At 50.1% G+C, this 25,992-nt stretch overlaps 1 protein-coding gene across 1 annotated transcript in view; it reads right to left on the bottom strand.

Moving 5' to 3' along the window:
- KIRREL3 (kirre like nephrin family adhesion molecule 3) overlaps positions 1-21,872 on the bottom strand; it is a 134,133-nt gene extending 112,261 nt beyond the window's left edge. The window contains exons 1-3 of the mRNA XM_007124682.2: positions 21,792-21,872; positions 19,210-19,336; positions 12,889-12,966 (exon numbers count right to left, since the gene is read on the bottom strand). Of these exons, the coding sequence (XP_007124744.2) occupies positions 12,889-12,966; positions 19,210-19,336; positions 21,792-21,872 (286 nt within the window). The remainder of the gene's footprint in view (positions 1-12,888; positions 12,967-19,209; positions 19,337-21,791) is intronic.
- Positions 21,873-25,992: the final 4,120 nt, after the last annotated feature.

The raw sequence follows: 25,992 nt of genomic DNA, 5'->3' as shown, positions 1-25,992 counted from the left end.
GCGGGGCTCTTTCTGTCCATCTCATCTTAATACCACATTTAGTGCCCAGTCATGAAATATTCATTCTCTCCCCTCAGCGACATGCTCATACAAGGCTCCTAACATCGTAAATATGGAAGAAAATTATTAGTCATTGTTATGTCTCCCACTAGCCGATCCCCTCCCCCAACACGTCTCCTGTTTTGGTCTGAGCGCAAAAGTGGGACTGAATTGAGGGAATTAACCTGGAACACTAATAATAACGCCTTGCATTTTATGGTGCTTTATGCTTTCCCAAAGCACCCATACAACCATTGTGCATATTTTATCATTGCAACAAATTCACGGAGGAAAGAGGGCTAGCATCGTGAGTACACCCATTTTGCAGATGAGAAAACATAGGTCAAGAGAGATCAAGGTCAAGGTCACATGCCTAGTCAGAAGCAGAACTTATTGCTTAAAAAACATTACTAATTATTACTATTACTATTATCTTGGACTCCGAATGAAATGTTCTCTGGGAAACTCAGTGTGTTTGTCTTATGTGAATAAACAATAGCACCATCTTTTATGTAAATAAACAATGGCACCATTTCCTTTACAGTTTGTAAAGAGTTTTCTTCCCTGTTATTTTACTGGTCCTCATGAGGCAGGCTTCATTTATTCTTACTTGACAAAGCTCACACAACGAGTTAGTGGCAGAGCTGGCCATAAACCATTATGTCCCAAAGTGGATTCCAAGAAATCCTAGTCCTAAAACGTGCTCTAGGGAAAGTGTTTTGTGGTCAAGTAAGTTTGGGAAACTCCGAGAACCATATCCTCCTTTTGGGGGTTCACCAGGCCCTTTGGCATAGTAAAGGCTCTGAAAGGTTCTGTAGGAGAGACTTGTTTAACCAGGGTTAACCCAGCCTCTGCCTACCTTATTTAACTATGCAGACTCTATTTCACAGAAATACTATTAACCTGCTACAGAAATGCTGCTCCAGGGAAATGTGTGAACGGGACCCCTCCTCTGCCATATTTCCTGAGGCAATGGAGTTTGGAGCAGGGCTGGGAGGGCAGAGCAGGGGGGGCAGGACAGGCAGCAAGCATGCTCGTGGGGCCCGTTAGAACTGAAGCCCTCACCTCAGGCTGCCTCTTCTTTCCTGTACCCGCAGGGCTCTGAGTTCCAGATAATTCACTCAATATTAGGTACAGTCAGTCCAGCTTACATCTGGGGCAGGATCAGAGGGGCTGTCTGACTGGCTGAGTGCGGGTCCTTGGACAGTGCAATGCGGGCAGTTACGGGGGTGGGCAGTCCATGGCCAAGGGGAGAAATCTACGCGGATACACAACAGGCTCTGGTCACGTCTGCCCTTGACGGTGATGCAGGGAATTACCCCATCCCCATCTCCCCAAATACACAAAGCTCCCCAAAGCAGAGTAGGCGTAAGAAGACCAGGGATTGAATCTTAGCTCTCTGCCTTTGGTAGATGACTTAATCTCTCTGAGCCTCACTTGCTTTGTCCTCAAAATGGAGCTAACACCACCCACTTCGTGATGTCATGAGGATTAAACGCCATGTGTGTGCAAGTGCCTCTCTAGCCCCACAACTTTGCGGGCTAGCTGCCCCCTCCCCTCTCCGGCTCTCCCCAAGTCCCTCCAGTCTTACTGCAGTCAGACAAATGGCTCCCCCCTCCTCTGTGCTCCAAGAGCATCTCACCTGCACACCCCTCCAGCTCTCCCACCACCCTGCCTTCTGCTATTTCATTATATGCCTGTCTCCCCATTGGACTCAGAATTCTCTGGGGGCTGTAGCCAACTCCGCCAGTGCCCCACCTGTATCCCTCGGGCCGACTCCCAAATGCCAGCATCTGCTGCCCTTCTCCCGAGGTCTTCCTCTTCAGCTGCAGAGGCCGCTCTGTCCTTGCAAAGAGCAGGACAGAAGTGCCAGGGAACGAACACCCCGACCCGAGCAGCCCTCAGCCAGTTACTGGCAAGAGTGCTCTGTAGATACCCTGATCCTTGGGTAGCCTGACTGTGAGGCATGGATTCCACAGCGCTTCCCAGAGCCTCCCACTGGGATGAGGCTCCAGCTGCCCCCCCGTTTAGGGACCTGATGGTACCCTCTGTTTTGGACACCTTCCCTTTCTCTTGTCAATGCCCCACCGTCCTTCTGGCGCTTTCTGCACCTCCTGGATGAGTCCGTGCTTAGGGTCTGCTTCGGGGAGCCCGAGCTAAGATAAGGGCATCCTCTACGTGTTTTTCATCACCACATCACCCTTAGCGCCAGGCACACAGTGGGCGCCTGGTGAATCTTTTCTGAATCAGACAGAGAGGAGCCATAAGCACAGGCACTTGAAGCCCATGTCCTACCGCGGGCTGGCTGAGGGGGTTGCCTGAGGATCCCAGGGCAGGACGGCCGTTCCTTCCACTCCTCTGGAAGGTGCATCCTCTCCTCTGCACCTGCCCCACCCGACACCTGGTCAAACCTTGGCAGGTGCAGAGGACCCACAGTCTGGTCAGCATCCTTCCTCAACGAGAGAACAGCTTGCTGTTGTGTTTTGAGACCCTTGCCCGAGTAATGGTTGAGAAGTTCTGCTCTTGTACTAAGAATAGTGGTTGTTCCTGGTACGTTTGATTTGGGGGTTGGGAGGAGTGTCACATGGCTCTATTTATCCCACAGTCTGTACGCAGTTACTGAAACTGTCACCCTGTCCTATATGCCACAGGCCCTTATGTGTATTTCAAACCATTATATAAATGGACTTGATCTGGTACTTCTGAATGTCATTAAACTCCTCCCATACCAGTAACAACACAGTTACCATGGAAACGAATACACTGGAGAAGGGAAGGTATAGGGAAGAAAGCAGATGGACCGGGGGGAGACGCACCCGCCGATTACTATTTCCAGAGCACGGGGCTCGGCGTTGTGACACGGCCACTCTGAGGAGATGGGGCAAGCTCCTTCAGGTTTTTATTGACTCTCCTTTGATAAAAGGTCTGGATAATTCATCTCAGCCTGAACCTGCTCATTCCGGCACACAGCTCTAAAACTTTATGGCACCGCAGGCCATTAGGCACCCTCGTTTATTCAGACTGCCCCTCCCTGGGGAGGGGGGTGGAGGGAGGGTCTCAGCATTCAGTGATGAAGCCTCTGGGGCTGGCTGAGGATGGGGAAAGGGAGGCGGAGAGAGGAAAGGATGCCTACTCAGGGCATAGTTGGCGTGGGGTGAGACCCCGGGATTTTGGCCAGTGGCTGCTACCTGTCACTCGGTCCCATTGTCCCCAGTGCAGCCAGAATGACAAAACTGTAGACTCTCGGGGTTGAAGGGGTGTTTTCTATTTGAAACTCCTTTATAAGAGCCTAGCCAAGGAGCGGCCCATGGCCTTGGTAGGCAGTGAGTTTCCTGTCTTTGGAGGGATTCAAGCGTAGGCTGCAATGACGTCTTATTTTTTTTTAAGTTTTTACGAAAGTATAGTTATTTACAATGTTGTGCTAGTTTCAGGTGTACAGCAAAGTGAATCAGTTATACATATACATATATGAGCTCTTTTTTAAGATTCTATTCCCATGTAGGCCATTACAGAGCATTAAGTAGAATCCCCTGTGCTATACAGTAGGTCCTCGTTGTTTACCTATTTTATATATAGTGGTGTGTGTCTGTTAATCCCAATCTCCCAATTTATCCCTCCCTCCCTTTCCCCTTTGGAAACCATAGTTTGTTTTCTATGTCTGTGAGTCTGTTTCTGTTTTGTAAATAAGTTCATGTGTATCATTTTTTAGATTCCACCTATAAGTGATATCGTATGGTATTTGTCTTTCTTTTCCTGACTTACTTCACTCAGTGTGACAATCTCTAGCTTCATCCATGTTGCTGCAAGTGGCGTTATTTTTTTATGGCTGAGTAATATTCCATGGTATATATGTGCCACATCTTCTCTATCCATTCATCTATTGATGGACACTTAGGTTGCTTCCATGTCCTGGCTATTGTAAATAGTGCTGCTATGAACATTGGGGTGCATGTGTCACAATAGCCTCTTATAATAAAATTTGTTCCCAGGGCTCAGGTATCACTTTCTCCAGGAGGCTTTCCTGGGCCCTGCTCACTCGGCCTACAGTTTGACTGGATTCCTCTTCTCTGCTCCCATAGCTCCTTACACACCTGGCTACAGCCATTATGACACTGTGTTGTAATCGCTGTGACATCCTTGGGACAGGGACTGTGTCTTTACATGCCAAGGGCCCAGCACCGTGCTGGGCATATGGAGTTAGCACTTGATACATGGTTGGTGGATGAATGAGCACACAGCACCACAGTATTGAAAAGTATTTACGTGGATTGGTACTTGGCAGGGATATTGAGCCATCAATGGGAAGAGGGTGTAGACTAGATGACCTTGGGTCCCTTCTGGCCTTGAGAATCTCTGATGATATGGTTCTAAACCTGCTCTGACGACACCAAAATTTCTGTGTCTCCCAAGCCACAGTGCTTAACCATGAAGCATACTAACCACAAGGCTAAAGAGAAAAAACAAAACCAAAACAACCCCAAAATCAACTTGACGTGAAATATGTCTAATCTCTCCAAGTGGAGGATGAAGTTCCTGAGGACGGAGGCTGTATCCAGCCTCTGAAGCTCCTGTACCCGGCACAGTACTGGGCTCATAGGGGTATGTTTCATGTCAAAACATACCCCTGTATCGAAAAAACCTACTTCCCTTCCTTTTCTCCAGAGGTCCTTGCTTCTTGTCTCTTTCAAAACACGGCCCACCCCTCCCCAGAAGTGGTCCAAGAAAATGAGAGTTCTTTACCTATAAAGTAAACGTAAGCTCTAGGCAGCAAAGCCTGAATGCCTAAAATAAAAATGGAAGACTTGGTTTTTCAAAAAAAACAAAAAAAAACCCCTACGGCCCCAAACACACTTTTAGCAGGCGGACCTCTCTGATAGACTTGCTCAACTGGTCATGCCCACATTTCAAGGACTCAGCACAGTGAGGTGGGGAGGGGAGTGGACTTAGGCTCAGGAGCCTGGGTTCAAGCCTTTGCTGTACCGCTCGCCAGCTGTGCTGTTCTGGGCAAGCCCATCACTGTCCTGAGTCTCGGCTTCCTCTTTTCCAGGTGATTTCTAATGTTTCTTCTGTGATTCTCAAGTTGCCCAGTCCCAGCATCTTGGGAGCCACTGCCCAGGGGCAGAAAAGTTCACTGTCCTTGCTTTTCTTTCATTGTCTACTTTGTGCAAACATGATGCCATGAAACATTATCCTGGGAGATAATGGAGACCAAGCAGAACTTACAGACTGGGAAGGGAAACAGGTCTGAGCTAAATAATTGCAAAATGAACTTCTATGTACAGACTGAGCTGAGCCCTTGGAAGGAAAGAAATATGAGAGCATGTAACACAGAAACTTGATCGAGGCTGGGGAGGGGTGGGTCTGAGGACGCTTCACTGGAGAAGTGACACTTCAGCTGAGATCTGAAAGTTGAGCAGGAGTCACTATGTGAAGGGTTTGGGGATGGGGTGTGGCGAGCGCGGCCAGTATCCTAAGAGGAGGGACCAGTGTAGACAAAGGCTGTACGGCAGGCGGGAGCATGCCCTGTTGGAGGAGCCAAAAGCACGCTGATGTGACTGGAGTACAGAGTATTAAGGGGGCAACATGAGGCCAAAGGGGTTGGTAGGAACTAGGTCACAGAGAGCCTTATAAAACATGCCTAGGATTTGGGTATTTTCCCTACTGGCAATAGAAAGCTATTGAAATATTTTCAAGAAGAAAGTGACATTTTCAGATTTGCATTTTGAACTATTGCTGTGGCTAAAGGATGGAAGAAGAACTGGGAGGGAAGGGGCTGAGCTTGATTGACACAAGGAACCAGTTAGGAGAGCACAGCTGCAGTCCTGGTCAGGCGGGGTTGGCGATGGGTAAGGGCGCTGGCTGTCAGATGGGCACTGGTGGACGGATTCGAGAGATAGTCGGGAGGTAACATTTCTAGGTCTTGCGGAGGATTGGATAGGCGTGTGAGGGAAACTGAAGTCTGAAAAGGAGCTTGGCAGGGTCTGTGGTCCAGACGGCCCCCAGCTCGCCTTAGAGCAGCAGGCAGGACTGGTGGCTGGAGGAACAGGTCTGGGGAAAAGCTCCGAAATCCACCATCAGATGGAGGCAGGAGAACGGAAATGGTGGGTTCCTTGTTCCAAGGCGCCGAGCTAATTAAATAACGATCATAACTCGCCCTGGAAATCTGAGTCTTGCCATAAATAATAAACAGGGACGTTATACAAATAACAAGCTTTGCAGCCCCAGTGGAAGAAAACACATCAGTAAGAAAAATGAAATAAGAAGAAATGCACCCAAAAGCTCCAACTAACAAAATGACAGTGAGAGCCAGTATCCGGGGCGCCCTGGCAGGCGGTGAAGGGACTGTCTCAGGAGAATGACGGTGGGCCCTCAGCATGAGCCAGACTCTGGGGGACCACAGGCAGAGGGCAAGGACCTCGAGTGTCAGCCGACCCCCCTCCCCTGGGTCAGGTCCCCGGACCAGGTCTAGACCACCGGACTCCTGCCCACGCCGCCCTAAAAAAAAGTGCAGCTTGTCCCGCAGGCCAGCTCGACGGCCTCCCGGCCTCCCAGCCACCCAGGGTACAGCTGACACGGGCCCGAATTCATTCTCTAAGGACAGACAGAAACAGACACACATCTGCCTCTGAGGCTGCTGAATTTCCTAGTGCTGGTTCCTCTGGTGACCAAAGCATTTAAAATTATGGGGTGGGGGGTGAGAAGAGGGTGTGGCAGGGTGTTGAGAGCCGGGGTAGATTTCTGAATCATCCCATTTCAAAGACTTAACGGAGATCACATCCAACTTTACCCAGTTTTGCCCACAAGGAGGTTATCTATCATCCCGGGGTTTAGGGATTTGCCCCAGGCCATACACATGCCCGTGGGGCACCTCTCCTCCTTATCACTCTGTGAGGGGACAGGCCGGGAGCAGTGGACGTGTTAGACTCATTCTTAAGGATTAGGCAACAGGGGTGCGGGAAGAGAGGATGGGTGCCCCTGCCATCCCGAAGAACTTCCGAGCTGCTCAAGGTGCCTGGATTCTCATCCTCCAGGGCTCTGTCTCCCTCACAGGCTGAGAGGCAAGGACGTTCGCACGCAGAGCCTGGCCTCGGATGATGGTGGCCCCCAGGGGCTGTGCTGCAGCCTGAGCCTGTGTGGACCAGTGGCCCTGGAGCAGGCCTTCTCCTTCCTCGGCCCCTCCCGCCCCTCCCGCCCCTCCCGCAGTGGCCCACCCCCAGTGAACAGAAGCTGCCTTTGCTAATCACTTGCATTTGTTTCTTTCCGGGAAGATGAAAGTGACAGCGCTGGGAGGCACATCTGCTTTCCCTTCACTGAGCGGGGAGAAGCAGCCGGTCCCTGTGATTCTGAAGGTCTGGGGAGTCTGCCGCCCACCAGATGTGCAGCCGGAGGAGGGAGGACGAGAGCTTCATGGGCAGGCCCACCTTAGCCTTGAAGGGACGCCCTGGCAGGGAGGCCGGGGCTTTGTGGTTTCCGCCCTCCTCCTTTAAGCATCCTCTTCCTCATTTGCCCCTCATTTCCCCCTTCAAGAGTCCTAGGGCCCGGTAGCCTTTTCTGGTTCCATAGAAAGAAAGGGTCTTCCCTGGCCTGTGTCTCCCTCCCCACGTCTTTCCTGATTTTCTCCCACATCAGGTGGGGAGTCTCCTGTCTTCTGCCCCCGTTTTCTCCTGCCCCTTCCACCTTCTCTGTATTTTCAAGTCAAAGCCTTAGGGGCTTCCCCTCCGATCATGGCCTCAGCCTCCTCTTTCCGAATTCAACGAGGGCTGGCCTGGATGTCAGGAGAGCTGGGTTGTAGTCCTGGCTCTTCCAGCAACTTCCCACTGACCCTGGGCGAGTCCCTCCGTGCTCCCAGATCTCCCTGGGTGGGTGGGTTGTGCTACAGTCGCTAGAGCTGCTCACGGTTCTAACACAGAGGAGTACTGGGCTTTCTGAGAGGCAAGCAGAGCCCCTCATCTGACACCACGTGAGAGCTTCCTATTCCGCCCTTGGATAGGATCCGCCCTGGGTAAGCAATGTGCATTGAGCGGGTGAGTGGTTCTGGGCTCTTCAGGAGAAGTGGGTAATCAGGTAACGGGGAAGGATGGAAAGAGGAAAGGGAATGGGGTGCGTGTGTCATGTTAGCGCAGTTCCCCTTGCATAGCTGATGGGAAATACCTGCCTAGTGACGCCCCAGATGACAAGGTGGCCCAGCAGTAGGAGGGGTGAGGAAGGAGGGCAGGTGGGTACAGGACGGACAACACCACTGGTGGCCTCGCCTCCTAGCCCTCCTCTTGGCTGACCTGCCCGGGTCCTAGCCTCCCAGGAGGGACTGTAGCACCGGCCTCGGAGGAGAGGCTGAGAGGTAAGGCTTATGGAGTTGCTGGGGATGTGGAGACTCGTGCTCTACGTCAGGATGCTCTGCCTCCTGAGTTCCTTCTCCAGACCCACCTTACCCTTGTGGGTGGCTTTGGGTATTCCTCCATTGTCACTCCTGGCACTAATTAATTACTTAAATTGAAAATGATTACTCCCTATGTGCGAGACACTGGGCTAAGGCCCGGGGACTGGCAAGGAAATGAAGCAGGATCCTTGCCTTCCTGAAGCTAACTCTTAGATGGGACAGCCTAACGAATAAGAACCAGTTAGAGTAAGTGCCACAAAGTAAATAGGCGGTTGTCACAACGGAGTACAATGGTGGGGGATGAGGGGTATCTGGTTTAGATAAGGTGGTCTGGCAGGACCTCCTGTGGAGGTGACAGGAACACTGAGCTGCGCCTGTGTGTTTTTATTGGGAGTATGAGGGCAGGGGCTGTGTCTTATTTACTTTTAGAGCTCCAGTGCTTAGAAGAGTGGCTGGCACTTACTATGAAAAATTGGTATTATTTTCATGGTGGGTATTCTTTGAAAGTTTGATGAATAAATAAATGATCTCCTTCCAGCAGTTCCTACTAAAAGTACCATGTACTTAATCACATGAAGACAATTATGTCAAACAAATCTAATAGTCTCATGCCTAGTCTGTCTTTATTTGCACCTTTCTTGTCAGCCCTTCATTGATTTTTGTCCATGTCTCCATTTGATGCCTCAGATGTGTTGAGTCCAAACAGGAAAGAACACACACACACACACACACACACACACACACACACACACATTTTACCAACCACCTCCATTCCTGCAAATGCTGCAGATTCTACCCGAGAAGCTATTAGTGCTCCTAGATAGAGCAAACCTCTCATTAACTATCACATGCCTCCTTAAATGATCTTTGAATAGTGTTTTCTTTGTATTGCTTTTTGTAGTTTAACGGCACCAGTTGTTGAAAAGTGTTTTCTTTGTATTGCTTTTTGTAGTTTAACGGCACCAGTTGTGTTTACTCTAGCTTATGATAAACCCCAGATCTATAAAGTTCCTGTTCATTCATTATTTTTCTCTTCCTTCTTCTCAAGCTGTTATTTTTGGGGGGAGTGTAGTGAGGAGGGGAGATTGGAAGGAAAAGAAACTAAAAAGATACCAAATTAACAAGGAAACAAATGAAATAGGGGACGACCTATTTTCTCCCCGGGTGACAGACACCCTGTTAGATACTGTTAAACAGAACAAACATGCTTTAATACAGCACTAGTTGGTCTTTTATTTTTATTCTAAATTGCAAATATAATGCTCACCACCTTATCTTTGATGGAAGAAGCAGCTAATTGTTCCAATATCTCACTAATTCCAACACCCGGGAGAAAAAATTATAATTTTTACAACTATTTTACCAATTGTTCAGTTTATAGCAAGGAGTGTGGTGCAGTGTGGACAGAGATGTCTGTTTCTTGATCTACGGCATAGCTGCTATTCCAGTTCAATTATTAATATGTGGAAGTTATAATCATTTTGAGTATTGGAACAAGATAATCATAAACCATAAAACAGCTCCCCACGCTTGCTGGTGCTTTTTTCTTATGTGCAAACGTGTTGGAGTTTGGGCATGTGAGCTTTAGAAAGAGAAAAAAATGTATAATATGGCACTTGGGGTAGTACGACTGGCTGGAGCAGGAGCAGAGAAACATTCCTTTCCTTTCCAGGCCCCTCCTGCCTCCCCTCCTCATGCCTCCCACCCCTCCAGAGCCAAAGCTTACCCACCCCTGGCATCTCTCTTTCTGCCCCAGTGACTCACCCGCCTCCTATCCTGTCTCCTCTTTGTTAGCTGAGATTTGTAACTCCTCACACATGGTGGTTTCACTTGCTTACCACCCCCTTGTCTCCTTGTTTACCCAGAAGCAGCAGCAGCTACTGTATGTGCTGTTGTGTGTGAGCCTGAATGTGTGCGGGGGCGTTTGGGAGGGGCGAGAACCACAGGCAGAGCGGAAGGCAGGGCTGGGGGGTTAGCCGCTCTGTTACCTCCTGGCTATTGCTGATGCCTCTGTTGCCTCCTCCTGCTTGATTCTCACTTTGTCTTCACTGGTGGAGGGTATAGATTGGGGTAGAGCCTTCCTAACCAGGTCGACTACAATCAGTTGAAAGGAATAACCCGTTTATATAGACTGTGTGTGTTTGAAGAGGGGACTTAGAGAGAAGAGGCATTGTTCTTTCATCTTCCCTTTTTAACAAGAAAAAAACAGTTTAAAATGCCGCCTTAGCTTAGTTGTTGCACAAAGTAGGGCTAACTGTCCTCAGAAGTAATCTGGTGCTGGTCTTGTTTCCAAGTCCTCCCTGACTTTCTTCCTTCCTTCTTCACTTGAACAAAATCTAAGGCGATATTAAGGCGGCGTTTATTTTTCTTACCATTTTCCTAACCTCTGGTTCAGAGTATTACCATTGTACCTTTCTGCTATGGCAAATGTATTTAAACTCCTTGCTATGGATTGAATTGTGTTCCCCTGCTGCTCCCCCCCCCGCGCCCCTCTCCTATGTTGAAACCCTAACCCCTAATTGTGACTGTATTTGGAGATACGGCCTTTACAAAAGTGTTAAGGTTAAATAAATAAGGTCATAAGGGTAGGGCCCTGATCTGATAGGATTAGCGTCTTTGTAAGAAGAGACACCAGAGCTCTCTCTCTCTCTCTCTCTCTCCCTCTCTCTCTCTCTCTCTCTCTCTCTCTCTCTCTCTCTCTCTCTCTCTCTGCCATGTGACGACTCAGTGAGAAGGTTGCTGTCTGCAAACCAGAAAGAAAGCTCTCACCAGAACCTGACCATGCTGGCACCCTGATCTTGGACTTCCAGTCTCCAGAACTGTGAGAAAATAAATTTCTGAGTTTAAGGCCCTCAGTCTATGGTATTTTGTTATGGCAGCCCAAGTCACTTGTGAAAATTTGGGGGGAGTCAAATCGTGTTCATCAGCCTTGTGATATGATTTTTTTAGGCCCCAAGATCTTGAGTCAGTTTCCTGCTACTGAGGTCAGACACTCAGAGCTTGAGCTTTCAAATCCAGTCCAACTCCTGACTTTTCGGCTCCCCTGTTCCCTGTGAACCTCATTTCAGCTTCTCTAATGAGCATTGCCCGCAAGAGAATGTCTATTCAGCACCATGGACAGAGGCATGCTGTCAGTTTCCACAAATTAGATGTTACTGCCTTGGCTCTCAAGAAGATGGTGTTGGGAAGGGAGGGGTAGGCTGCGAAAGAGAAGAGTCAGGAAGGGATACTGACTGGTAGGATGCGGAAAATGCAGCCCTCAACCCTGGCTGTGCTCAGCCACGGAGCTCCGACAAAGAGGAAGTAGCTTCTTGAAGCTGTTGCCTTACACAGACAGGCATTGAAACAGGGGAGGTGATACTCTTTATGTTTAATTGTGCTGGCTTAACTGCTGTCAGACTGTCAGCGTGATGTGTGCTGGCAACAAACCTACAGCTGGTGAGGCATTAGGTCTGGGAGCACATGGGGCTGTGAGTGTCCTGGTCTGTGGGCTGGGAGGAGAGCCAGCTGAGGGGCATAGGAAGAGATAGCTATGCTATGGCCTAACTTTAGGGCGAGAGGTGGTACCGGTGAGCTGCCCTTTCCATGCCTGGAATGGGAATGAGGCTACAGGGACCCTGGGCGTTGGGTGGGGAGGGGCCCAGCTCACGGCAAGCTGGGCTGGTGAGAAGCCAGGGTTTCATTTGTCTGACGATTGAATAAATGGCATCCCCAGTCATTGTTTACCTACTTTTGAATCCTGACAAACAGCCTGTGGCATCTGATGGAGAGGCTTATTAACTGCATGGAGACAGATGGCTGGGGATGAGGGGATTGGCTCTTTATTACAGCAGGCCCATAAGTGACAGTACTCCTCTCACATCCTAGCCTCCACATCAATGTCAATACCTTCCTCCAGCCTTCTGTGGCCCAGTCAAACCTCAGAGGAAAGACCCAGTGCTAGAGGAAGGCAGAATGGCCTATGAGTAAGTGCGAGAGGTAGGGCCAATGGAGTTGGGAAAGAGGGCAGTTTTTCCAGGGGAAGTCCTCTGAGAATAAAAGCTCTGCCTTATTCTTCTATAGTATCCTCCCAAATGCCCTGTGAGGTGCCGTTAATTCAATAAGCATCCAAGAAATGTGAATGGTTAAGGAAAAGGGCAGAGAGGTCTGGATTAGAAAAGATAATAGAAGCAGATTTAATTGCACTGGGTGGGTAGGTGAGGAACAAAAGGAAGCAAAGAGAGAGGAAGGGAAGGAGGGGACACAAAGGGAGGAGAGAAGATAGCATATGAAGAATGCTCGTGAATCAGCATACAGTGTTTCAGGCATTAGGTACTCTTCCCCGTGTTACTACCCGAACAGCTTCATGGAAACCAAACTGATGTGTCCACTGTCCTTTCTGAAATGGCCCAGGTTCTTTTTCTTGGTACCATAGTTGTAGGGCATAACCTCTTCCCTCCCCATTTCCCCTGAGAGGGCAGGTTCTCACTGACCTTCATTCATTCTCCGAAACTTGTCCTTGGTCATGTAGCCCAGCACCAGACAGCATCCTCTCTTCTGGAGGCCCAGCTCTGGAAGAAAAGCAGAGGTCGGTGAGGTGGGAATGGGTCAGGGGTCAGTGAAGGTCCTTTTGCAAGGGATGTAAAGCTTGTTGCTCTTATAAACAGGGCTACTTAATTATTTAACAAACATTTAGAAAGCACTGACTATGGTCCAGACATAATTTAAGACCAATAATTTCGTCATTTGATCCTCACAACAACCCTATGAGGTATATGCCATTGTTACCCCCAGTTACAGACATATTAAACAGGCAGCCTTAGAGGAAAGAGCTGGTAGGTGGCACAGCCAGGAGTTTTTTTGTTTTGTTTTGTTTTTTTGTTTGTTTGTTTTTTGCGGTACGCGGGCCTCTCACTATTGTGGCCTCTCCCGTTGCAGAGCATAGGCTCCGGACGCGCAGGCTCAGCGGCCATGGCTCACGGGCCCAGCCGCTCCGCGGCATGTGGGATCCTCCCGGACCGGGGCACGAACCCGCGTCCCCTGCATCGGCAGGCAGACTCCCAACCACTGCGCCACCAGGGAAGCCCCACAGCCAGGAGTTTGAACACAGGCAGCCTGACTCCAGAGCTCATGTTCATAACCATGACTCTATAGGTTAACGAGGCCCTTTATACCCCAGGCATAGGGACTGTGCTCAGATCACACTGGGATCGTTGTCAAGCCAGAGAAGAGGCAGAGTCCAGCCAGCGGAGCCCAGGATGGAACAGTACAACTAGACACAGCGGCCAAAGGAGTGATTGGGTAAATTTGGAAGAAGACACAGGGGTCAAGGTGTAGGTAGCAGGAGTCTATCTTTTGGGAGAGAGTGAATTTCTGGGGCTGGGGATCCCTGTTCATCCTTATATTCAGGCGCAATTCAGCATTGTCATCAGGCACTTATGAGGCGTAAACGCAGTGTGCAGTACAGGGGTGGGATTGGCTGAGAGACACAGGACATACACTCTGGTCCCACAAGACTCTCGTCCAATGGAACAACAGGTTAGAACAACAATTCCAGGTAGCAAAAGCAAGAGACCATTTTCTCCCCCACTATATTTTGTAAATCAGTGCTCATCGTGTGTGAGCGTTGGACTGGAGTACCTCAGCCAACCGGGCAAGATTTCCTCTCTGGTATTTATCCTTTGCTTCTCACCTGTCTTCAGCGCTTGTGGGCTCTGAAGCAATTCCACATCAAGTTTCTCTTTTGACCCTCACAACAACCGCATGAGGTAGGCAGATCGGTTATTACTATTCACATTACGCAGATGAGAAAATTGAGGTTCAAAGATGTTAAATGACTTCCCATGATTATTGTAGACTCCCAGCCCCTCCCTCTTTGCTTTGGAGTCATACAAATGTGGCAGCTGTCATAAACTGGGTAAATGGATAAGGGGTATGATTTCTGGAGGTGGGGATGTGGCTGCAGCTCCTTCCAGGCTTTGCTAGCTTTCTGGACGCCCAGATACTCTCTCCATCGGTTTCTTAGAGAAGGAGGATCACCCTGAGGGGTGTGGCACAGCAGCTTCTCCCACGACACTGGGTGTTTCTCTGAGCCCTAGACAGTCTGCATCTAGGCTGTCAGAGCACAGAGAGGCTGGGCTCGTTCTCCCCGCTACCCCTCCACCCACCTCTTGTGGCCCAGGCCCAGCCTCTCTGGGCAGCGGGATGAAAGGGCCCAAGAGACACGGCTAAGTCAAGCTCAGGGGCTCCAGCCCCAGAGGAAAACAAAGCGTGGTGGGCGGTGGCAGAAGCCATGGCCCAAGGAGGTCGCAGGCTTTGATCTCCTGGCTCTTTAAAGGGGTTTATTGACTATCAGCAAAGAGCAGAAAAGCAGATCTGAGCGTGCCTTTTCCAAAGGCACTCACTTCTCTTCCTTTCCCTCCACGCTTGCTTGTCTGAAGGCACAGCCAAAAACGCCCTCACTTCAAACAGCCTTACATCTCAGGCGCTCAAATTGACGATGTTAAGTTCCCTCATCCAAGGCCTTGGCCCTTTCTTCAGGGGCTCCTGCTCTGTTGAAAGCCGTGCGGATCAAAGCCCCTTTGATGTTTACTTACTATATTTGTGGATCCTTTCTAACAACCACCTTCAAGAGGCAGGAATGGGCATGCCAGGAGGGGGCCAGCGGAAGCCCAAGCTGTGGGGAGGCTCTGAGCTCCAACAGACAATAGCCTCTTGCCTGGCGTTGTATTGAAACCTCAACATGCTGATGACAGGCAGCGTTGACCAGCCCATTATAATTGCACGCATATTGTTCATTATCAGAATGATACAATCGCTGATGATTCCTATTCCATTTTCCACTGACTTCTTATGCGCGTCTGAAGCACCTCAGTAGCAGCTCCTAATGAGAAAGGGAGCCTGGCTTCTTGCGTTGAGCCCAAGAATGAGCCCAGGTGACCACTGAGGGGTGGAGGGCAGAAGATGATGGATGGATTTTGGCCAGTGTTCGTGTGGGGCTTCCTGGACAGTCCCCTCGACTCTCAAGGAAATGGAGGAAGCACGATTCTCCTAAAGATTTGGAGACCGTGGACAACCTGTTGACTCTGTGTTATCTGGGCTGGCTGTCTCTGCCACTGCAACCCACCCTGTCCTATGTCATATATAATATGCCCCCAGGGGGAATCGCCCAAGGAGAGAGGCTGCACGTACGCACGGTTATTATAAGTTAAGAGTCTCACTGACCATGTTTGATTTTTGCAAATGAGCAGGAAAAGAAGTTTAAAAAAAAACCTGATTAATAAAAGAAATGGAGGACCAGGCAATTTTTCAATGTATTTGGCTCATTTAATTTGACACTTGTGGGTTAGTCTTAATTATTTAGGCGGCTACATTACAAGGCACTAATAAGCACACTGCAGAAATTTATTAAGTGAGAGGGCTCTCTGACTGAGTCTTTACTGAGAAGTGGGGAGAAGCCACGGGGATCTTTGCAAGAAACAGCAGGTTGGGGGATCAGCAAAGTGAGAATTAGCTAGCTATCCATATATGGAAATTTGGGGTGTTCTTGGGAGAGATATTGCAGAGCTAAATTAGAGGTCATTGTTTCCACACGAGGAAGCAGGCCAGGGGCCAAAGTGGGGGAGGGGAGGAGAATGTGGAAACACAGGTGGGGAGGATGGGTGTGGTCAAAGATACTGACCAGAGAGAGAGCGGGAGTGGGGTTGGGGGAGCAGGAACCAATGGCATCCTCTTGGGAAAACGCCACCAAGCCAGATGAACCAGGCTATTAGGGGAGAGATGAAAGAATGTGATAGAAAGAACAGGAATCATTCGCTTTGTGATCTAGACCAGCCACCAGACTGCGACCTTCCTTGTCACATGGCATGGGACTGATGGTGGAGTCAGGGTCCTAGATGCCTATTTTATTTTATCTTATTTTATTTAACATCTTTATTGGAGTATAACTGTTTTACGATGGTGTGTTAGTTTCTGCTTTGCAACAAAGTGAATCAGTTATACATATACACATGTTCCCATATCTCTTCCCTCTTGCGTCTCCCTCCCTCCCACCCTCCCTATCCCACCCCTCTAGGTGGTCACAAAGCACAGAGGTGGTCTCCCTGTGCTATGCGGCACCTTCCCACTAGCTATCTAATTTACATTTGGTAGCGTAGATGCCTATTTTAGAACAGCAAGATGATGGGGTCTTCTCCGCGTAGACTTTGGGGCTGCAGCCTTTGGCTGAGGACTAACCAGTAGCAGAACCACCAGATGCACTGAATGTACCCGTGGGAAATGATTAACGTGAATGGAGTCATCCTGGCTTAAAGGACAGTTCAGAGCAAAGAAGTCCAGTGTCACCTGCAGATGGGGATGTGGAGTCCGCTGTCTCAGGAGAACAAAGAATTAGGGAACACTGCTACACAAACGAAACATTTCCTGGGAAGGGGTGTATTTCTTAGGGAGAAGTCCAGACTGCACCCCAGGAACTCCTGGCCTCTAGACTGAACAACTGAAGGGCGAGGATAGCGCCTTTTTAGGCTCAGAGCCCTTAGCCCTAAGCACAGGGCCTGGCACATGGCAACTGATCAGGAAACGTCTGATTTAATGAAAGAGATGACTAAGAAATAATGGGTAGTGATCAGTTCTCCCCGACCCGGGCCAGAATGAAATCAGGCGGGCTTAACCGTGGCACAGTGGATTAGGTAGATGCAGATGGTCTGAAGTGAATGAACATTGTAATTCATCAGAACAGGAGTCTGGGGGGCGTGAGGTTTCCTCTCGGGAGGAATAAAAAGGGATGGCTTCATAAACGGAATGGTTTTCCTTCAGTTTCAGAGGGTGAGGATGGGACTTTTTCTAGCCCAAGGATTCCTTTATTCTTACTAGTAATCATAATGATAGTGCCGTGATATTACCTCACATTTGTGGGATACTTATTTTTTCACGATGCTGTCATATTCACTATCTTATTGGGTGTTCACAGTAGCTCTGTGAAGCAGGCAAGGCAGAAATGATTTCCTCCATTTTGGTTTCAGAAACAGGCTCAGAGAAGGAAAATGACAATTCAAGGCCAAAGCACAGTTGGTAATAGCGCTCGGGCTAGAATCCAGGTCTGATTTCTGGCTAATTCTTAGGGTAGGTTCCGGGATCCCAGGGCTGCTGATGCCATGACTGAAGACAGAGAAGAGACAGCAGAGATCAGTGGTCCTGGCTGGGACCGTGGGGTGAACTGTGTCCCTCCAAATCCGACGTTGAAGTCGTAACCTCAATACCTCAGAATGTGCCTTTGTCTGGACAAAGAGACTCGACCGAATTAATCAAGTTAAAATGGTCATTGGGGAGCCTTAATCCAATATGACAGGTGTCCTCATAAACAGGGGAAATTTGGGACAGACACACATACAAACATGGAGACGGCCATCCATAAGCCAAGAAGGGAGGCCTAGAACAGAGCCTTTCCTCACAGCCTTCAGAAGGAACCAACTCTGCCAACATCTTTTGTGGACTTCTAGCCTCCAGAACTGTTAGGCAATACATTTTTGACGTTTAAGCCACCCAGTTTGTGGCACTTTGTCACAGTAGCCCTAGCAAGCTAACATAGACAGGAAGAGGGGAGAAGCTGGTCTTCTATAGGACCTGGCTATTTCCATTGGCCAAGACTCTTTGACTCCCATGCCTTGGTCACAGGGGATGCAGGGAGCAGCATCGCATGACCCCTCAAAAGGCTTGTGAGAGGCACCAACTGATTGGAGAGCAGCCAGAGGGGCTGCTAAGATGGGACAATGGGGGTGGTGGCACAAGAGATGATGGGAAAGAGGGCGGGTGGGGAGGGAGGGCAGCTATGGGTCTTGGTGGCAATCTAGGATGCTGTGAGCATTCCTGCTGCCCGTGTGAGGATGACATTGGCTAGAAGAGTGTTTGCTTATTGCGCCAGCCAGAAACAAATGAGCTGTGAAGTAACCACGGATCGAGCTGGCGACAATGGACAGGTACCAGGTCCTTCTCCCTCACCATTTCTTTCTTTCTTTCTTTCTTTCTTTCTTTCTTTCTTTCTTTTTTTAAAATTTTTATCGGAGTGTAGTTGATTTACAATGTTGTGTTAGTTTCAGGTGTACAGCAAAGTGAATCAGTTATACATATACCCACTCTTTCTTAGATTCTTTTCCCATATAGGCCATTACAGAGGATTGAGTAGCGTTCCCTGTGCTATACAGTAGGTCCTTATTAGTTATCCATTTTATATATAGCAGTGTGTATGTGTCCATGCCAATCTCCCAATTTATCCCTCCCTCCCTTTACCCCCTCGTAACCATAAGTTTGTTTTCTACATCTGTAACTCTATCTCTGTTTGGTAGATAAGTTCATTTGTACCCTTTTTTTTAGATTCCACATATAAGCGATATCACTAAGTATGACAATCTCTAGGTCCATCCATGTTGCTGAAAATGGCATTATTTTGCCCTTTTTTATGGCTATCCCTCACCATTTCTGAGGCTATTCGGTGCATCTGGGGGCCCTTCTGTCCCCAACTTGCCCAGTCACAATGGTTCAGGGGTGCCTGCTGAGGACTGACCCTTTACCACCTGAAGCCGCTAGATGGAGCATGTCCCCAGAAGCCTACCTAGCAAGAACTAGAGCATGACGGGCAGGCAGTTTGGTGTGGATACAGCAAAGATTTCGGGAGAAGAGAAAGTGAGACGAGGCAGGAGACAGAGTCAGGGAGCAGATCTGGAAGACCTGGTGAGCCTTGCCTAGGATTCTGGACTTCTCCTACAGAATGCTTAGCAGAAGAAAGCCAGACTTGCATCTTATAAAGACCATATTAGCACTGGGGCAGATGATGGCTGGGAGAAGGTAAGACCAGACAAGGGAGCGCAGCTGGGGGACTGTTGCAACACTCCTGGCGGGAGGCGATGGGCTGACATCTGCCCCCTCTTCCTGCTCTCCCAAGACAGCCTGAGGGGAGAAAGCAGGTGAAAGGACCCTGGGCTTCTCAGAGGGACATTCAGAGCCTCCACATCCCCGCCACCTTGACACAGGAGAGCAGTACAGGGGCTGAAAATAGCTCCTCAGACGGTTCCAGAGAGCAGGTGGAGAAGACGTCAGCAGGACCTGGCTGGAGTCACAGGGGGCCCTGTGGGGTAGGGGAGGCCACGTGTGCTGTAAAACCACCACTGCCGGCTGGAGCCTCGCTTTGGCCCTTAACAGTCCTCAGGGCTTCTCTGGGCTTCAGTTTTCTCATCTACGAAATATGGATACTGGTAGTAAAACCCTTCTCACATGGTTGCCATGCAAATCCAATGAGACGGCATTTGATGAAAAGGGCCTCGAATGAAGTACTGATGAGGGAGAGTTCAGGAAATAGAGACAGAATATCAGACTGGGGTTTAGAGATCGTCAAATCCCCTTCCTTCCCCTCCTTTTTTTTTTTTTTTAATAACAGCTATGAAAGGGGAGACTCGGGGAGGTGAAATACCCTGTCCAGGGTGATATAATGAGCTGTTAGGTGGCATCTTTGAAGGTCAGTGTGGCAGAGACAAGTCAGCTGGGCTGGAGGAGTGAAGTGAGTCAGGAGGACCAGCCAGGGGGTGTCGCAGGCGAGGCCACAGGACCAGAGGTGCTGGCGACTGAGAGGAAATGGCGACTCGGAGAGATGCTCTTGACCGAGACAATGGGGCTAAGCATCAGAGTGGCTCAGGCAGAGGAAGGGGACGATGACGACCGCAAGGTCTTTAGTGGAGAAGATTGCAGGAAGTGAGGGGTCTGGGTCAGAAGTGATGGACAGGGACTTCCCTGGTGGCGCAGTGGCTAAGAACCCGCCTGCCAATGCAGGGGTCACCGGTTCGATCCCTGGTCCGGGAAGATCCCACATGCCGCGGAGCAACAAAGCCTGTGCACCACAACTACTGAGCCTGTGCTCTAGAGCCTGTGAGCCACAACTACTGAGCCTGCACACTAGAGCCTGAGCGCTGCAACTACTGAGCCCACATGCCTACCGCAGCGAAGGGTAGCCCTGCTCACTGCAACTAGAGAAAACACACACACCGCAATGATGACCCAAAGCAGCCAAAAAAAAAAAAAAGGAAGTGATTGACCAAGGAAGCCTATGAGGTTACGCGTGACAACGGTGCATTTTGGACTTCCTGTATTTGAAGGATCCCCAAGTGAACAGGTCCTGGATGATTACATGAGCACAAGTTCAGATCTGAAGAAATACATTTTTAACCGGCTTCACTGGCCCCGGAGAGCAAATATCTTGGTCTGTAGACCAATTCATAATGTGGTGAATTATGTAAAAAGCAGTGGGATGATACAGGTAACCTCTGCTATAGGACGGCTACCACCCCTCCACGACCAGCAAGTAATTACAAAATGCGGCAGCTATAAAATCCAACCCACGAACACTCGAGAGGCATGATGCTCAAGACAAAAATATGTAACACAAGCTTCCTCTCCCAATGAGATTATGATCCAGTTGGTTATGTAAGGCATACACCTGTGAAAAGGTAGAGTCAAAGACAAGCAATGGTTCAGTTAAAGAAGCGTCACGAGGCAGGGCTGGAGTCATTTCTACACGAATGGCAATAATTGCTGTAGGGGTCCCGAGGAGGAAAAAGGAGCTCAGGTGGTGGGGTGGCCCTCCTAAAGGACCTGGGGGGCTGCACATTTGTCTGGGGTTTGCCTTGGTTGGGTGTCTGTACCCATGGCCTCTCTCATAAGTGATCATCACAAGCCATTCTGCCCGGCGATAGCCCCCTGGTGGCAGGATGCTGGAGTCTCATGTTTGCAAGTTCTCACTAGGATTCTGCTAAACTGCTTTCTGCACGGGGTCTGCCTAGTCCTGTTTTCAGCATAATTACTCACATCCCAGGCAATAAGGGTGCCCATAAATCATGCAAAGATCACCGTTTTCCGATCAACCTCTCTAGGAAAGAGTCCTGAAGAGTGGGATAGTAAAGGTTTATTAATCCTGACTAGTGCATGGCTCTGGGCCTCTAGGACAAGTAATAAATGTTTAATAGACCAATAATACCTGTTTCATAATTTTTGAATTGCATTGCTTGCTAATGCTAAGTTTACTAAAGCACTGTAAACTTCACATTGTTGTAAAGACATAATTGCTCTTTCATTGCTTATTTAATGAGTTAATTATATTAGAACTAAGTTTTTCAGCGTTCATGTTAAGTATCAATTCATTCTCTTAAACAATTGATGTGTATTTAATTAACTATGCTATTACATACCACTTAAATTCTTCTAAGAGAAATCTGAAACACCCGTGGTCTTAAATTAAATTTTTTAAAACAATGAATTACATGAAAAGCTCACATCAAGTGACCCTCTTTTAGGAAGAGTTGGCAATCATTGCGATAATTCCAAAAAACTGTTGTGGCCACCAGCCCATCCTCACCACCTCCTGCAGGGAGCAAGGCTCCTTCAGGAACCTGATGGTGAGCACCTGGCGGCTCCCTACAACAGCAAGGACCAACATCGGGGCAGCCCTTTGCCAGCCCCCGCCTTCTCAGCTGCCTCAGCCGTGCCATTTACTGCCTGGCATGGCCCTACCCCAGTGCGGCCAAGGCAGGCAGCATATCAGCAAATTGCTCACCACCAGCCGTGGGGCCCATGACTGTCTGTGCTGTTCCTGTGGCCCCAGATCCCATGTGCCTGCAGGACCCCATGTGGTCCCCAGTCACCCGGCTTCTCCAAATCTCTGCTCACTGCCCCGTGGGCAGTGAAAAAGACGGCCCTGGGCATTTACTTTCCTCATCTTGTTTCACCCTCACACAGACGTTATGAAGCTAGGTATTACTATCCCTGTCTTTGTTTATAAAGAACTGGACATTTTAGATGGGTAAGGAGTTTGCCAGGGTCCCTCAGCTGCGAGTGGTGACGTTTGGGCACACCTGTGTGCCTGACTCCATGCCTGGTGGCTTCCATGCTGGTCTCCCTTCTCTGTGAGATACGACTCCTCACCAGTTCTGAGTCTCAGACCCCAGGCTGGTTCTCTGAGACCTTGCCTGGCTCTTGTCGTCCTTCTTATCTCTCTCTTCGAGGCTGGGCTCTTCCCCTACCCTCAGATGCTGCCTGGGGGTCTTTCTCCCGGCCACGAGCTGACTCCGGACTTGGCCTTCCTCTGGGCCACTTGGGCATCAGTGCAGCCCCCAGGGCCGGCAGAGCCTACCACACCCCTCTGCACCCTGGAATTGGGACACTGGCTGCCCGCCCCTCCCCTGGGGGCTGGACGCAGCCTCGCCTTGCCCCCCTCCACTGGCTGGTGTCACCCACCCTGGGACCAAGCTCACTTAATTCACCAGTGCAATTAAAGTTGCCATTTACTGATTACTTATGATTGATTAGTCTCTGGGCTGAGTGCTTTGCATGTACTTTACATTATCTTACATTATCTTCTATCGTAAAAATTCTGTAAGGTAAGTACTATTATTGTTCCTAATAATAGGAAACTGGTAATCCAAAAGATTAAATATTCACTCAGGGTCAAACAGCTAGTAAATGTGGAGGCCAAGGAAACTGATATAAACGAGGCTCTTCGCGCTACGAGTGTAATCTTTTTGTGAGAGGTGCAGGGAATTGGGGGCAGTTTAATAATGTTGGTGGAGGAATTTTATGGGAAGCAGTTTTATCACATGTACAAGAAAACCTCAGCCATCTCTGATTTAGGGTCTCTAATTCCAGGGTTGGAGTGCTCTGTGGACGGGCATGACAGAGAAACGAGATCATGAAGGCCACCCCTCTACGCCCTGGCCTGCCATCAGCCTACTTATCCTGTGAGGAACGGGGACTGCTGAAGGCCATGGGCCTGGAAGGCTTTTAGACTTTTCCTAAGAGAGAGCTGGGGGTGGGTGACTAATGTCTGAATGGAGCTGATGCTCGAGAGCTGTGGCCCTGCCCCCTGGGGATGCCCAGCCTGGCACAGGCAGTCAATCACGCTGGGAGGCCAGGCAGAAAGAGGGCATCTCTCCTCTCTTCTTTCTGGTAGGACCAAAAACGTCCCCAGTGACTAAGGCTGAGGGCAGTAGGAGGCCTGCAAGGTCTCCCCACATCCACATACTCCCACCCCGTCCCCTGCCCTTCTCTTCAATACCAGATCTAAAGCCAGAGGCAGAGCCCCAGTAAGAGGCTATGAATGTAAGACTGATTTGTGGTTTGCTATTCACACAGGTTCGTAGCCCCATCGATCAGGTGGGGCTCAGGAAAGTTAGGTAATTTTTCTGAAGTCACACACCTGGGAAGGGGAGGAGCCAGGATTAAAATCCAGGTCCATTGGATCCCAGAGCCCAGGCTGTGCCCTCCTGCCAGGATGCAGCCTAGATGCTGCACACACAGCTCAGGTGACCCGCACAGACCCCAGTGGGGGGAAGGGGACCACGTGTGTCCAGAGGGTGTTGGCCAGTTAGGTTGGAACTAATTAGGTGGTCGGGGGGCTCTGAGAAGCCCTCGTGGGAGCCAGGTCCCTGGTGAGTCCATGCCTGGAGAAGGAAGGGTGGCCTCCAGAGGGGCAGGGGTGAGGGTAGGGCAGGGAAGCATGGAGGGGTGGGAGTGGGAGACAGCAGGGGCACTGCCGCCGTTTAGTTTTGTGCTTACTACGCCCCTGTCACCCATTTACGGCCCAAATAAAGTCATAAAGGCTGAGGAAGAACCAAGAGGGTCCCATAAACGCCATGAGCTGGATTTAAAGCATTTCTCGGGCTTCCCTTTCTCGGGCTTCCCTGGTGGCGCAGTGGTTGAGGGTCCGCCTGCCGATGCAGGGGACACGGGTTCGTGCCCCGGTCCGGGAGGATCCCACGTGCCGCGGAGCGGCTGGGCCCGTGAGCCATGGCCGCTGAGCCTGCGCGTCCGGAGCCTGTGCTCCGCAACGGGAGAGGCCACAACAGTGAGAGCCGCAACGGGAGAGGCCACAATGGTGAGAGGCCCGCATACCGCAAAAAAAACCCCAAAAAACAAAACACATAAAGCATTTCTTACTGGAGTCAGGTGGGAATGGCCAGCCTTTGTCCTCAAGCCCACATCCCACTGGACAGGGTTGGGGTGGAGGGAGACGTCAGTTCTCACCTGGCACAAGGGAAGAGGGCAGAAAGAAGGGAAACGTATCGGAGGAGTGCGGGGGGTGTAGGGTCTTTTAGGGTCTTTGGGATGGAAGGGGGTAGACTAGGCCTCAGTGAGCTGGAGGGCGCTTCCTCCACTTTCTGGGTAGAAAAGCAGGATAGGAGGGAGGCCGGGTGATGGCACGTTATTGTCCCCAGGGCAGGACAGTCACAGCTGCCTTGTTCACAGTCCGGTCACCATGCCGTGCCTGGCTGCGTGGGCTGTGTCCATCCACAAGCTGCACACCTTCCCCCGGCGCAGAGGAGGAGAGTGTGGGTGAGTGTGTAGCCCTCCTGACTCTGCCTCTCTGTCCACACTTCCGACCTAGGGCTGTCCACTAGCGCTTCGTGACTTGGGCCGCTTTGCGGGTGAGGCTGGTGAGGAGGGGAGGACGAGGCTCGGCCAGACCTCGTCCCCCAGGGCAGTGCCCCGCTTCCCGCCCACCCGGCAAGGCAGGAAAGTGGATGGTGGGGTTCGTAGAGGAGCCGGCGGGGAAGGCAGGGAACGCTGCTGTCCTCCCTTTACTGCAATCCTCCTTGAGCTCCACACACCCCATTACAACTCTGTATCTTATAATTAAATCGAATCTGCCAGTTACCTGTCAGCACGGCAGCAATTCAAGTTCCTTGGAGGCTTTCTTTATTTTTATTTATTTATTTATTTAGTAATTATTTATCTAGCTACATGGAGGCCCTAGCCCCATGTTTCTCTTGCCGTCAAAAAGCACAGATGTGGACAGGAGAGGGGGAGGCGAGGAAGGTAGAGTGAGGCAGGTCCACCGGCTGAGCTCTTTCTGGGGGATACCTCTGGGAGTGGCTTAGGGTGAATGCCACGGGCTGGTTCTAATCCCCTGTTCTTATCCAAGGTGCCTTACGGAAGGTCCACTATTTCCAGAAAGCTCCATGGAAGCCCCTTGTCCCTAAGGGACTTGAACATCGGTCTGAGAATATGGCTGTGACGGGGTATCAGGATTAACACACTTACAGGGCTTGGCAGGCTTAGCAGCACCCGTCACCCGTCAGACACAAGGTCTCCTTGAACCTCACCATACGTGAGACAGCCCCAGAGGAGGGTACAGAGGATCAGAGAGGCTCTGTGACTTGCCCCAAGTTGCCCAGCTGGTGCTGGCAGAGCTAAGATTTGCACACAACGCTTGGGGTAAAACCAAGCCTCCCCACCTCCCCCCAGAGCCCCAGATCCAAGCTGGCAGCCCAGCAACAGAAATCAAAGCGCCTTCCTTCTCTTTAATGATAACCTTTCAGCGGTGAGGGGGTGGAGGAGAGACTGAGAGCTTTGATTAAGGAATCAACCTCAAACAGTTCCAGGGTAGCGATTCTGAACCACCAGCCATCACTTAGTAAGAACATGAAAGTTTATTTACCACGAGGCCAGCCCAGCAGGAGGCTGATTGCTAATAGGCGTGCCAGGGGCTGTGAGAGCTCTGCACACATCAGCAGCCGAGCCCCAGAGAGGTGACCCCATTCGGGGCTATCAACTTGGCAACC

The sequence above is a fragment of the Physeter macrocephalus genome, chromosome 16 (genome assembly GCF_002837175.3).
Source record: "Physeter macrocephalus isolate SW-GA chromosome 16, ASM283717v5, whole genome shotgun sequence".
NCBI lineage: Eukaryota > Metazoa > Chordata > Mammalia > Artiodactyla > Physeteridae > Physeter > Physeter macrocephalus.
The sequence above is the reverse complement of the archived record's forward strand: the minus strand, read 5'-3'. Positions and strand labels throughout refer to the sequence as shown.